Genomic DNA, 13,190 nt, shown 5'->3' with positions numbered 1-13,190 from the left:
TATTAATTTTTGTTTTCAATGAATATGAAATCAAAAAAGATTTTTATTTTGTTCAATAATATGTTATAAATAAAAACTGGGTAAATTAAGATAAGAGATGAGATGTTTATAAGTCAGTATTAATATATTATTTCATTAAATAGATAAAACTAAAAATTTGAAGATATATTTTGAACTACAGAAAACAAAAGCGGAGTAGGAGAGAGGGAGGGAGAGTTCGTTGCAGAAGAAAGGTGGCGGGAGATACAAGTTGGTTTGGATTGGAAATGCAAATACTGGCTTTCCGATAAGGCCGCGAGAAAACTCAAAAAAAAGAAAAAAGAAAAGAAAGCCCATTAGCTCCAATTTCACGAGAAAGCTGCGGCCCTTACCCTCACCACAATTCATTCATTCATTCGTTGTTCATTCATTCGTTCTTCTCTCCATCTTCACGTGATTTCTCTCTTTCTTATTCGCTTTTCTCATCTGAATCTAACGACTTCTCTGGAATTTCATCGCCGCAACGATCGATCGATCAGCATGAAGGAGAAGGACAAAGAGAAGGAGACGGAGAAGAAGAAGTATCCGATTGGAGCTGAACATTACCTTCTCTACGAAGAGATTGGTCAGGGCGTTAGCGCTTCTGTTCACCGCGCGCTCTGCGTTCCCCTCAATGAGGTCGTCGCCATCAAAATCCTCGACTTCGAACGCGACAATTGCGATCTGGTATTCATTCTATCATTCATATCATCGCGTTCAACAATTTATCTTTCAGTTCAATTAATTCGTTATTCGTTACAAATTACAAATAAAATTAAATAAAACCAATGCAATGCACGCAGAACAACGTGTCTCGTGAGGCGCAGACAATGATCCTGGTGGACCACCCTAACGTGCTCAAATCGCACTGCTCCTTCGTGAGCGAGCACAATCTGTGGGTGGTCATGCCGTATATGTCGGGCGGCTCATGCCTCCACATACTCAAAGCCGCGCACCCCGACGGGTTTGAGGAGGTTGTGATTGCGACCATTCTCAAAGAGGTGCTGAAGGGTTTGGAGTACCTTCACCATCACGGCCACATCCACCGCGACGTCAAGGCTGGCAACATTCTCATCGATTCACGCGGCGCCGTCAAGCTTGGCGATTTTGGTGTTTCCGCTTGCCTTTTTGATTCTGGTGACCGCCAACGCACAAGGAATACATTTGTTGGAACACCTTGCTGGTATATTCATTCATTACCTTTGCCGCATTGCAATAACTCTTTTGCATTTCATTCGTTCTCTGTCTCATCAACCTTTTGTGGCTTCATTACAGGATGGCACCCGAGGTCATGGAGCAACTCCACGGCTATAACTTCAAGTTTGTTCTAACTATTTAATAATAATCTAATAATAATATTAATAATATTAATAATAATTAATAGTTCATTATACTCCCTGCACATTCCATATCAAGTTTATATTATTCTTTTCCAGAGCTGACATCTGGTCATTTGGTATTACCGCCTTGGAGCTTGCTCATGGTCATGCTCCTTTCTCAAAGTTTCCACCAATGAAGGTGGGTATACTGTTAACTAGCTATTAATATAATTAATAAAGACCAAAAACACATCATGCTTGTTATTTACTACTACCACCTGGTTTCATTACAGGTACTGCTCATGACTTTGCAAAACGCACCCCCTGGCCTTGACTACGAAAGGGATAAGAAGTTCTCGAAGGTTACTTTACCTAATTATCTCATCTCTCAATGATTTTAATTAAGTTTCAACGTTCACTCTTTTCTTCTTTATTCTTAATTCGCGGTCTTTCTTCTTTCTCTCCAGTCGTTTAAGCAGATGATTGCTAGCTGCTTGGTAAAAGATCCTTCGAAACGACCCTCTGCAAGCAAGTTGTTGAAGCATTCCTTCTTTAAGCAGGCTCGCTCCAATGATCATATTCGAAGGCTCTTGGAGGGGCTGCCTGCTTTAGGTGATCGAATGGAGGCCCTGAAGGTTCCTTATCATCACCATAACTTTCCTCCTTCCCTAGCCCATGTAATGCTGTATAGTATTTTTATAAGCTGTTTTTCTTTCATAGAGAAAAGAAGAAGATATGCTCGCTCAAAAGAAAATGCCTGATGGAAAGATGGAGGAATTATCACAGGTAACAACTACTGTGTCTAATTATCTTAGAGTAACTGCTGTCAGTTGAGTGACAGAGTTATGCCATTTTGCTTTCAAAATATCTTATTCTATTGTCTAAATATATTTTTTGATAGCAAGCCTATGACATCATTGTGTTAATCCTGTGTAGAATGAATACAAACGAGGAATTAGTGGCTGGAACTTCAATCTTGAAGATATGAAGGCTCAGGCTTCCTTGGTACACATATGGTCCAATCTTTTTGCACTTACAACCAACATGAGGCCCCAGCAGTTATAGAGTTCCTAATTGAAGTTCTTTTTTTTCCCTTCTAGATCCATGATTTCGACGATGCTATTTCCGATATGAATCATGTAGCAAGTTCAAGTTCTTTAGCTACACTCGATTCACAAGAGAAACCATTACCGAGTGCATTTCACAACCCTTCTCGATCTGTTGATATGGTATTTATAAATTAATTTTATATTGGTTAGAATTACATGCAGTAATGTATGTATTTTTGTGTGTATTTATATTTTCTGTTTCCTGTTAGCAATTTCTTAACTGGAGTAGTTCTAACGCCTTTGGTTCACAGGAAGAAAATGATGAGATGCGAAATCAATCAGCTTCTGTTTCTGCAATTGATGCCAAGTATGGTTCTAATATGTTATGCATCTGATGTCAGATCTACTAGATTACACCTTTTTGTGATTTTCAATTTGTGAGAACTTATGAGATTATGAATTTACAACATCATAGGCCAACGCTTCTGTTGGCTTGGGATCTTATATTCTGAAATAAATTATATCTGTATCTACAGTTCTGAAAAGGGTCAATCAAGTTAATCCAATTATTATCATGTGTTGTCATTTCCAGAACTAGGCTTGAAAAATCTGACGATGACTCCTGCATCACCAGTTCGAGCCACGAACCATCATCCTGTGTCGATGATCACGTGGACAATAATTTGGGTGAGAAATCTGACATCGAAAACGGTGGAAGATTTGTGGACGGGATGTCCACCCATCATTATCATAGAAGAGGATGTTCATCGAGCATCTTACCAGAAGTTACCTTTCCACCAATTCGACCACCAGAAAGGTGAATATTACAATTATGCATTAAGTCAGTTTAATTTTGTGAAATCCTTTTCTGGTATAGTGCATTGAGTTTACTTTTTAAAATTGCACTTGCATTTGCTTAGTTGCTAAATGCTACCTACCAACATAATCTTTATTATTAACCAAAATTCATTGAAATTCTGAATTTTTGTCGGTTCCATTTCTTATTTAATGAGTTTTGCTCGTGCATTTGTAGTTCTGTAAATTTTAATCAATTGTAGAGTGTACTGTGTACTCCTCTCGCTTTGTTTGTTATGTTAGTTATTTTTTTCGTGGCTGAGCTTGCCATTTGTGATTGTGAATCCTGCCCTGACTGATGTCGATGTCCTTTTTCAACACCTCATTCTGTCGGATGGGTCTTGGTAGGTTTGATCATCCTTAATCCAAATATACGGGCTTTCTTCAGTATTCCATCCTCTGGAATTGCTGAACCTGGGTCTCAGGTCATTAAACATTCTTATGTCAAGAGGATAGCCCACTGCATCTCTTTTACGCACATTTACACTGACCATTTCACGCCGTGTCATGTATAGAACTACTGTATTGATCCTATTGAGTATTTGTGACAGACATGCGTAAATCAACATTTATCAAACAATATACTCACTCGTTGCTGTATACTGTTCAAGTTTTAGGTGCCTTAATCCAATTCGACGTAGTGAATATAAACCAAACAGTAGTGCATAAGTACATTCCCCCTGTTCTTTAGTTTTTTTTCTCTCTACAGGAATGTAGAAAGTTAAGAATTTTTATTTTCCTTCCTCTATTTGGAAAGACAGTTCTTTCTATTTTTCATTTTCTTTAAGTATACGATTGTCTCTAATGATTCCTTATTTCCTTCTTTTAATCCTTTGAGTATTATAGTTTATCTGCCATCATTATTAATACTTAGCAATATAAATGGCAGTGAGAAACCGCAAAATCTGCTCCCGAACGGTTCAAGTTGCAATGCAACTTCAGTTCCACAGACAGGAGAGGACGTACTTACTGAACTTCCATCAAGAGTCTCAAAATCACCAGGTAACTGATTATATTTATTTGTCCCATCAAATGCTTTGTTGTCTAGTGTCAACATAATGGATGTATCGCTGTTTTAAAATACTCATAAGAGCTAATTCTTGAAGCCCGATGATGGATTACTAAGCATATCAGTCTAATTAGTCATTCTTTGACAGCTAATTCTGATGACACTGATGAGAAATCGAAAGTGCCAGTTGTACAGCAGAGAGGACGTTTTAAGGTTACATCTGAAAATGTTGACCCAGAAAAGGTAAGAAATGACTCTACTACTGATTATTCTCCTTTTTTGAACACTGAAATACTATGTGAAGTTTTTTTCAGGTGGGCCCTTCTCCTGTACTGCAAAAGAGTCATAGCATGCAGGTTTGTGGTTTTGAAGTTTGTATAACTGTCCTTTTTCTTCCCTTGGGTAGAAGAGAACCACATATATATGTTTTGATCCAACACTGCATTCTAGTACGCCCTTTGTAATTTCCAGTGATTCTTAGGTTTGGAAGATGTTTTGACCGTATATTGCATGGGCATTAATGGTGTTAGATTTGCTGCCTGCAACTATCCTTTCCGGACACTGATGCTACCATTTCTTTAATAGAAAACGAAAGAGTCACAGTGCGTTTAGTTTATTAGGTTTGAAGAATGCGTCTATAAAATAATAGGATGGTGGTTTTAAATCATACAGCTATAGCAGGCAGTTATAACTCTCAATTTACTGTACATCTCATTGGAATGGCACGGGTTATGCAGGTTTTTAGCCATAATGTTGCTTCTGTACAACAACCACCTTTGCCATTATTACCAGCATATGAAGCCACATCATCAAATCTTTCGGGCCACGCTGTGTTTCCTATATTGCACTCTGTACTGCAGACAAATATTCTTCAACAGGTATGTTCTGCTTTATGGCTTTATGAGTTATGACCGGTCTCCTTCAGCTAATCTTCACGAGTAACTGTTTCTTAAAATGACTTTTTAACAGGAAAGCATTTTATGTTTAATGAGGCTTATTACTGCCGGTGACTCTACAGGTTCTACCAAGAACACTCTGTTTGAATATTTTGTTTATCTTTTTTTGCTGTTTTTTTTATATGCATACTTTTCAATTCTTTCTCGTCTACTGCACAGCTGATGGCTCGTGTACCCTAGCACAAATAGCAGGAACTGAAAAATCTTTGGTATGTATATGTATGTATGGGACTTATTTTTTAATCATGGATTTGAATATATTTGAGGACGTGCCATCTGAAAAAAATTATATTTGGCCTCCGTACAAGAATTTTGGATAATAAATTAATACTAATGTCAATTGAGTTTGGAGGTGGTGAAAATTTAGAATTACAAAAGTTACAATAACAATAAACTTCAAAGTGGTAAGACTAATGAATACAGTTAAAGTTTACTAAATAATGTTTGTACAGTTATTTAACCTTCTCTTGACTTATCAATTTATTTTTTAAATATATATTTTACTGTTACCTGAATGGCTTCGTATTTGCTTTTTCCATTCTATTGTTTTACGAGTAATGTTTGTTATGCACTACTGCAGCTTGAAGCAGCTCAGGAGAGGGAGAAGGAGTTACTTCATGAGATAACTGATTTACAATGGAGGTATTGTATTGTAAATATTGTTGGATTACGTGCTGAATTATCGATATATCTTAAACCATGAATCTGTAACATGTAGGCTTATCTGTGCTCAGGAGGAGCTTCAAAAATTGAAAACAGAACACGCCCAGGTTAGTATTATTAAGCATGACTCTCATAAGTATCAGTTCAGTTGTGATGAAATTTTTTAGAAAACTCATCAAACCGGTCTAATAGTGTTAAATTGGTAAAACCAGTCAAACAAAAACATTAATAAATTATGATTGGTTGTTATTATTAATATATATGTATGTATATTACTGAAATCTTAATTTGAATATGATACATAATTTATTTAAACTTATATATATATTATTTATATTACGAGTTTACAAAGGTATGTTTTATTTTAGTTTTTAGCATCATAAAGTTGTGACATTTTATATATTTTGAAATTAGATTATGTATTTTTGCATACTAAAATAAATTAAGTGTAATTATTAAATTTTGAGAGGAGTTGAAATTTTAAAAATATTTGCATTAGTAATATGATATTATTTGAATTTTGTTTTAACTTGTGAATGTAAATCTTAAATCATAGGTGTGATTGCACTATGGAACGGATGGAGGTGGGATTGAACTTTAAGCTGAGTAAGGAAAAAAAAAATCCATGCAAAAAAGTTGGTAGAGTAGATACGAAGTGGTATACTATTTGTAGGTTTTTTCAACCATTTAGATAATACAAATTTTATCAATAGTTTTTTCTTGTTTATAATTGTTTTGCTAAATTCTTCTAGCATTATTTGCTGGATGTAAATTTTATTTCCATTCTCGTATGATTTGCTAATATTATTTGTTCTTGTTCGGTGTACTAAGTAAAATATAAAATGTATTTGAAAAAAACGACAGATCAATATACAATACACTTATTACCCTAAAACTTTTTTTTTTATTATACAGTTTCAAACATTGATTGTGTTTTTTATTTCTAATTAACGCATTTTCTTATTCTGATTTTCCGAAATAAATGGAAATTGTTAAGTTTTAAATGTTTTTCAAATCATATGTTACAACATCTAAGGTCTTTTCTCTGAACACTTTCAAAATCTACATTACATCTTTTTAATATTTTGACTTTTATCTTTTCAAATTACTAAATACATTAATATTTTGAGACTAGGTTTTAATTTCAAGTAATTAAACAAAAAATAGTATAAATTAAGTTTTACAAAGGGTAAGAAAATCTTCTAAAACAACAACAGCTACACAGAAAGGAAACATCACCCTATTTGTAAATAATAAAAAACAACAGATAACCTAATCCTTTATTTTAAAACAAAAAAAAAGTAATTCTAAACGAAGTGAAATAATTAACAGCAAAAACCGTAATATTTCATATTTAAAACAACAAATTAATTGTAAACAAAAAATAATTAATAAATAAATTATTATTAACAAGTTGGCGAACAACTAGCTGAAATATATTTTATTTTTAATATTTTGTATCCTTCAACCTAAGGACTATCCTAAAATGATATTTTTAAAATTATGATGGGTTGGTATTTCATCATTAAAAAAAAGAAAGAGAAAGATGTACCGAAATAGGTGGATATTGCGGACAATAATATTCATTTCTATAATCAAATATATACTCACTTTTATTGGAAAAATAAATAATTTAGAATATAAGAGGGTAAATTTTTTAAATACACACTATCTTTACCTATATGCGTACTCACGATCTCAATTATAAAATTTATATACTAAGTATTTACATATTGAACGTAGTATTCATATTTTTTTTTTCATTGAAAATTGATCCGAAATTAATTTTTTTTTTAACAATCAGAATAAGAACATCTTATAAAATCAGTGTTCGCGTTCTGTCTCATTTATTTTCCAACAAATTAGAATGAGAACTTCTTATAAAATATGTACAAAAATGTGTATAAAAACGTGCAAACTGTTCATGTAATTCAATTATTTTAATTATTAAAACAATTTTTTATTGATTTCATTTCTAACAACACCTTATCCTTCTTTACTCTTTTTGGTTCTTCACTTGTTAGTTCAGATTCTTCACTGTTTTTTCATTGTTCGCGCTTGCTTTTCATATGAATTCTAATCCTTTTTATTTTTTCAGAGCATGAATAAAATCAGGGAATTTGGATAGTCGGCAAGGATATTTCTTTTCCTTTCGTGTAAAGGAAACAAATAAAAGAAATTCGAAATTTTGTGTCGTGTTTTATTAAAAGGAAAAAAGAAAAATATGTACAAAAGCGTACAAAATTGTTCATGTAATTCAATTATTTTTATTATTAAAATATTTTTTAGTGATTTAATTTCTAACAACGTTTTGATTGTGCCAGCGTAGACTTTGAACAATAGAGGAATCGAGTTCGGAAATTAACTCAACAACAGTAAATGAACAACAACTATTATCACATCCTATAAAATCACATAATCTTTTCATTTACCATGTCTTCTCATTTCTGTAGTTATGCATTCTCTCATTTCTGTTTTGTGATATATGTATAGTTGTGCTTTAAGATAATTATCGATAAGATATAAGTTAATAATATTTAAAAGGTATCACAGGTTGCTTACTGCATAGTTACAAACTTTATACTTTTAATTTTAAACATTTGTTAATAACATATCTGCATAATTTATGTAGAAGTGGAGATGTTAATATAAGGTATACATAAGTTGTACAACTTAAGAGGAGTCTTGTGATCATTTTACGCTGCATAAAATGGATAGTATTATATCTTGTTAGTTTTATCTGTTATTAACTTATCAGATTATGTGTAAGTTGTAAGTAGTAATATCTATAGATCATGGTTGGTATGTCACGGGGACCAGAAAATTTAAACACTTTTTTGGGTTGTTGGAACTATTGAGTGTGTACGTGTATCAATCAGATTGGTGCAATTGAACCAGTCAATGAAAGCATCATTTAAACAAAACAAAACATAAAACAGAGGGAAAAATGATTTCATCACCATGGGCCCCAATTAGCTCTCCCAACTATTATTACATTACCCTTGTAGGTGTTATAAACTGGAAATAATATAAAGGTATGATGAAGGAATAAATAATTGTTTATTAATTGAATGATCGTGCATAACCGTGCATAGAACATAATCGTGTATAACTATGTATAGTAAACTGTTCTACGTAAATGAGAGACAATACAAAAAAAATACATAAAAAAAGTAATAGATGAATATAATACGAAAGAAATTTAAAATAAGAGATAATGAAAAATATTTTAATAAATTTTATTATTTTTTATTATATTTAATTTTTTATTTTATTATTACTTAACATTAAATATTATATTTTATAAAAAAAATAAAAGTTAATCTAAAAAATTATTTTAAAATTATTTCTAAAAAAATTTAAAAAATTCTGGGAGGACTAACCCTACGAGCCTTTTAAGCTCCACCGGATGATTTAAACCCTTCTGGTGGGTGAGAGGAGAGAGAAGGGAGAATGTTTGTTAATTTTTTACTATTCAAAGTCAAAATTACAAACTGGTATTCTGTGAAAAAGATTAGAGGTGCAAAAGAAAGAGTCGGAGTGCAGAAAGAAGCTCCTACATCTTGAGTTAAGTGTTTTGGTTCGAATGATCTTTTTTCTCATCTTTCAAAACAAGACGTTATATATATACAAGCAAAGTTTTGACGTATTTGTATTTATCTTGTATTGATGTTGGAGTTATGACTTAAACATTTACTTATGTAAACTTTATTCAACCACTGATTTTGGATGTTTTAATAAACGTATTTTAGAATAATTCATTTTTAAAATGTTGTCGTTGAAGGATGAATAATTATTTGTTTTATAATATTAATTTTGTAATATAATTTGGATTAAGATTTGTTATTATTATAATGATAGGTAAAAATATCAGATTAAGATTTTAGAACATAAATATTTTTCATTATAATATTTTATTTTCAAAAAATAAAGAATAACAAAGTTAATTTCAAATTATATTTCAAAAAATTTATAAATTATTTTTTAATTTTTCCTCTTATTAGAATAATTAAAATTGAAACTCAATATTTTTAGTTAACTATTTTAAATTACTTTTCCATAATTTTAAATTTTATTTTTCCTCCCCATTTTAAAAATAAAAACAAAAACTCTAAATAGGTTTATTTGAAAAAAAAAGTTTCCATATGTCTATTTAAAGAATTTTTTCTTCAGAAAATATTATTTTGAAAAAAAGTCACAAAGTAAGTGCGCGATAATAATAGTTGATAGAAAAAGATGAGTGTACGAATTAGGAGTGTAACATAGGGGTTTGGATGGCCTGTGGGCCTTCTTCTTCATTTTAATCTAGATAAGGTTATTGCTTCCTGTATCCACAAAAGTATTAAGTGCATCCCAAAATTAATAGAAAAACAATCAAAAAAAATTCATTCCTTGCATTACTGTTGTCATTCTCCTCACTAATTAACAATATTGATTGATTTATACACTATTTGGTGGAGATTTCCATATTTGTTGTGGAAGAAGATGAACTAGATGTTCTAACAAGCAATGAGACTAATTTGAAACCACAAGAAAGAGATGTAGATGACATTAATTATTCATAAAGATATTTAATCTTAGAATAAGATATTTGAGTTTGGTGGTGATTATCTTTTTTTTTTCTTCTATTGGCCCTCTAATATAACAAGAATCTTTGACTATAATTCACTGCCAACACCAATAGCGCAATAAAGGTTGGTACAAGAAATATGGTTAACTATACTAAATTTGATTCGATAAGAACTGGATTATAGGAGCAAATTGCAATTATACATATACATATACATGATTCGATAAGACATATTCACTAAAATAAATTGATGATTTTTTTATCTACTAAAAGAATAAATATGGTCTCACAGCAATTGATGTGCATAAAATTTGTTTTCATAAATAGGTATTTAGTTTAAAAAAATTAGCTCGTCAAAGTATCACATTCTTGATAATTTAAATTGACTAGTGCAACATGTAACAAATCAACAAATTTGACATTGATGACTAACTGTAAAAATATAAGCAAACCTTGTATTTCATTTTTCATACAAAGGGTTTCATCTGCCTAGTGGTGACTTGTATCATTAAGTAGCTTATAGTTTATTATAAGATTTCATTGATGGAATAAAATTTACACCATACATAATCTCAAAGTTTTTATTAATATAATATAATTATTTGTAATCAATAAAGATTTAGTGAATTACCTTTACAAAGATGCATTGGAACTCATTCTCCTAATAAGTAAAAAGTACTTTTCGTGGGTCAAGTTGACCACTACAATAACTTGAGGGAACTGGAGAAATCTCTTGTCTTCCTTTCCATTCTTCACCAGGTTTAAGGGTAATTGGATTTTCTACGCAAGCAGCTTGAACACAAAGCATATTTTTGTACTCATCATCGCCTAGATCAGATATGAATTTCGCTTTCTTGTCCCATGGATTCCATACCACTAAAAAAAAACAATAATATTATGCATTAGGACAAACTTAACTATGAAACCAACCACACAATAAACAACAAATAGGTTGACAAATACTTTATCATTGTGTTTTTTTTTACCCTTTCATTTATAATTATCATTTCATGTATCACATTTCATCATGATCCTAATGCATACTCATGGTGTCAAGATTAGCAAACTCACCAGCATCTGGAAGCCCATCTTTTCTCAAAACAAAAGTTCTCTTCCTTTCATGGTCTATGATTGCGATTTTTGTTGGAGTGCTTAGGTAAACTTTGTCCACCTTTAGTATCAAATAGACCAAAAAAAAAAATAGTTATTCAGTTGAAGCAATAAAATATAAATAAGACAACAAAAACTATTCCATCAAAAACAAATATTAACTTCAGATTCAAACGTAATAGCATCCCCTTGTTCAGTAAATCGTTCTCTATTCTTCAAGTTGTCCAGATAATCTAGTGTCTCCAATCCTTCAATTCGCACTTCACTGCCCATACGAATGGTGACAATTATCTTACATACAACACAAGTCATAAATTCCAAAGCAAAATGTAATTCTACATTAGACAAGGTCATGGCCAAGACCAAATACACGTTAACTTAAGTAAACAGTAATAAAACAAACAAATTGTTAATTATTCCAAAAGAGTTAATTATTCCAAAAGAGCCACTGTACACTTTTTGAGATTTGAAGTTTCCAAAACTTTACAAAAAGTAAAATATACGCAAGTCTCGGTAGTGGTGAAATTTTGAATTATGAGAAAAAGATTCATCCAAAATACAAGACGGATATGAGACCTGATGTCAGTGACATAGAAATATGTATTATAAGCAAATGTGAAGGTGAAGGATTTTCCATCAGTATTTGTGTTTCGAATGCGAGATGTCATCAACAGATCTCCGGCAGGTCCCAAAGCTATCCTCAACCGGAACTCATATCTGTAACCAATTATTGAAAAGTATTCTCTTAATCCAACTCGTTAAATTGAAAAATATCATAATTATTTAAGGAAAATCGTATACCTATGGGGCCAATGTTTCACATCATCTTCAGAGTTCTTAAGAATCAAGTCAATGAAAGCTCTGTTAGTGGTAGCTGTGGGAAATGGCGGAGGATTAGGATCTAATGTCCAAAACTTGTTCCTCGCAAATCCATGTTGCTGAAGAGAGCCGTGATTCGAAAACTGCAGAACACAGATTAGAGAAGCACTCAAAGAAACAGAATGCACGAAAAAGGAAAAGAGGCGAAAAGGATACACATACTTGAGGAAAACATATAGGAATGCCTCCGCGTATGGATTTTGGAGGCTTAAAATTAGTCTGCAACAATTGGTGTGAGAAAAAAAAAAAAAACGATGAAATGGTTCGAAAAGAAAAGTGTAAAAATTCTGTTAAGATCCGTGCATGTGGAAAATGAATCTTGAACCTTACTACTGACAAAGAGCAATTCCTCCCCTAGATCATTCTTCCACGACGTTACTTGACCACCGTACAGATAAATCTACAGAAATGCATTTGCAATTGAATTGATCGTAACAACGAATTGAATTGAATTAAATTAAATTGAAGATAATTAAAATGATGAAAACGACGAAACCTCCGCAGAGAAACCGCGAACTTCTCTGAGAATGATTTTCTCGAGGCCATTGACACCCGTACACTGCTGCACGTACACCGTTTGTCGTGACATTTTCAGATTCAGAATTCTCAGAATTCAGAAATTTCAGAATTCACAATTCACAATTCACAATTCCCATTTCTCCATTCTCCTCCTTCCCTAATCCTATTTATATTCCTCCTCATCATCGAACAACACAAGATAGGAGAGAGAATGAGAGACTCAAGCCATGGACCATATTTTAT

General features: G+C 32.1%; 2 protein-coding genes across 2 annotated transcripts; one reads left to right on the top strand and one right to left on the bottom strand.

Moving 5' to 3' along the window:
- The first annotated feature begins 312 nt into the window (after positions 1–312).
- On the top strand, positions 313–6,659 carry LOC114167415 (serine/threonine-protein kinase BLUS1). The gene is made up of 20 exons (XM_028052502.1): positions 313–705; positions 822–1,201; positions 1,294–1,338; positions 1,455–1,536; positions 1,631–1,699; positions 1,805–1,972; positions 2,058–2,123; positions 2,274–2,342; positions 2,438–2,566; positions 2,698–2,753; positions 2,979–3,203; positions 4,131–4,243; positions 4,399–4,493; positions 4,565–4,606; positions 4,988–5,128; positions 5,220–5,268; positions 5,366–5,415; positions 5,787–5,848; positions 5,925–5,976; positions 6,426–6,659. Exons 1-20 carry the CDS (start codon positions 520–522, stop codon positions 6,429–6,431), a joined length of 2,085 nt encoding a protein of 694 aa, XP_027908303.1. The 5' UTR covers positions 313–519; the 3' UTR covers positions 6,432–6,659.
- Positions 6,660–10,994: 4,335 nt separating this feature from the next.
- LOC114167417 (putative glucose-6-phosphate 1-epimerase) lies at positions 10,995–13,190 on the bottom strand. Its single transcript, XM_028052504.1, has 8 exons — positions 12,925–13,190; positions 12,754–12,828; positions 12,591–12,647; positions 12,351–12,511; positions 12,126–12,266; positions 11,712–11,814; positions 11,511–11,610; positions 10,995–11,315 (listed from the first exon to the last, which is right to left on the bottom strand). Exons 1-8 carry the CDS (start codon positions 13,015–13,017, stop codon positions 11,101–11,103), a joined length of 945 nt encoding a protein of 314 aa, XP_027908305.1. The 5' UTR covers positions 13,018–13,190; the 3' UTR covers positions 10,995–11,100.

Source organism: Vigna unguiculata, chromosome 10, assembly GCF_004118075.2.
Source record: "Vigna unguiculata cultivar IT97K-499-35 chromosome 10, ASM411807v1, whole genome shotgun sequence".
NCBI classification, from domain to species: Eukaryota; Viridiplantae; Streptophyta; class Magnoliopsida; order Fabales; family Fabaceae; genus Vigna; species Vigna unguiculata.
The sequence above is the reverse complement of the archived record's forward strand: the minus strand, read 5'-3'. Positions and strand labels throughout refer to the sequence as shown.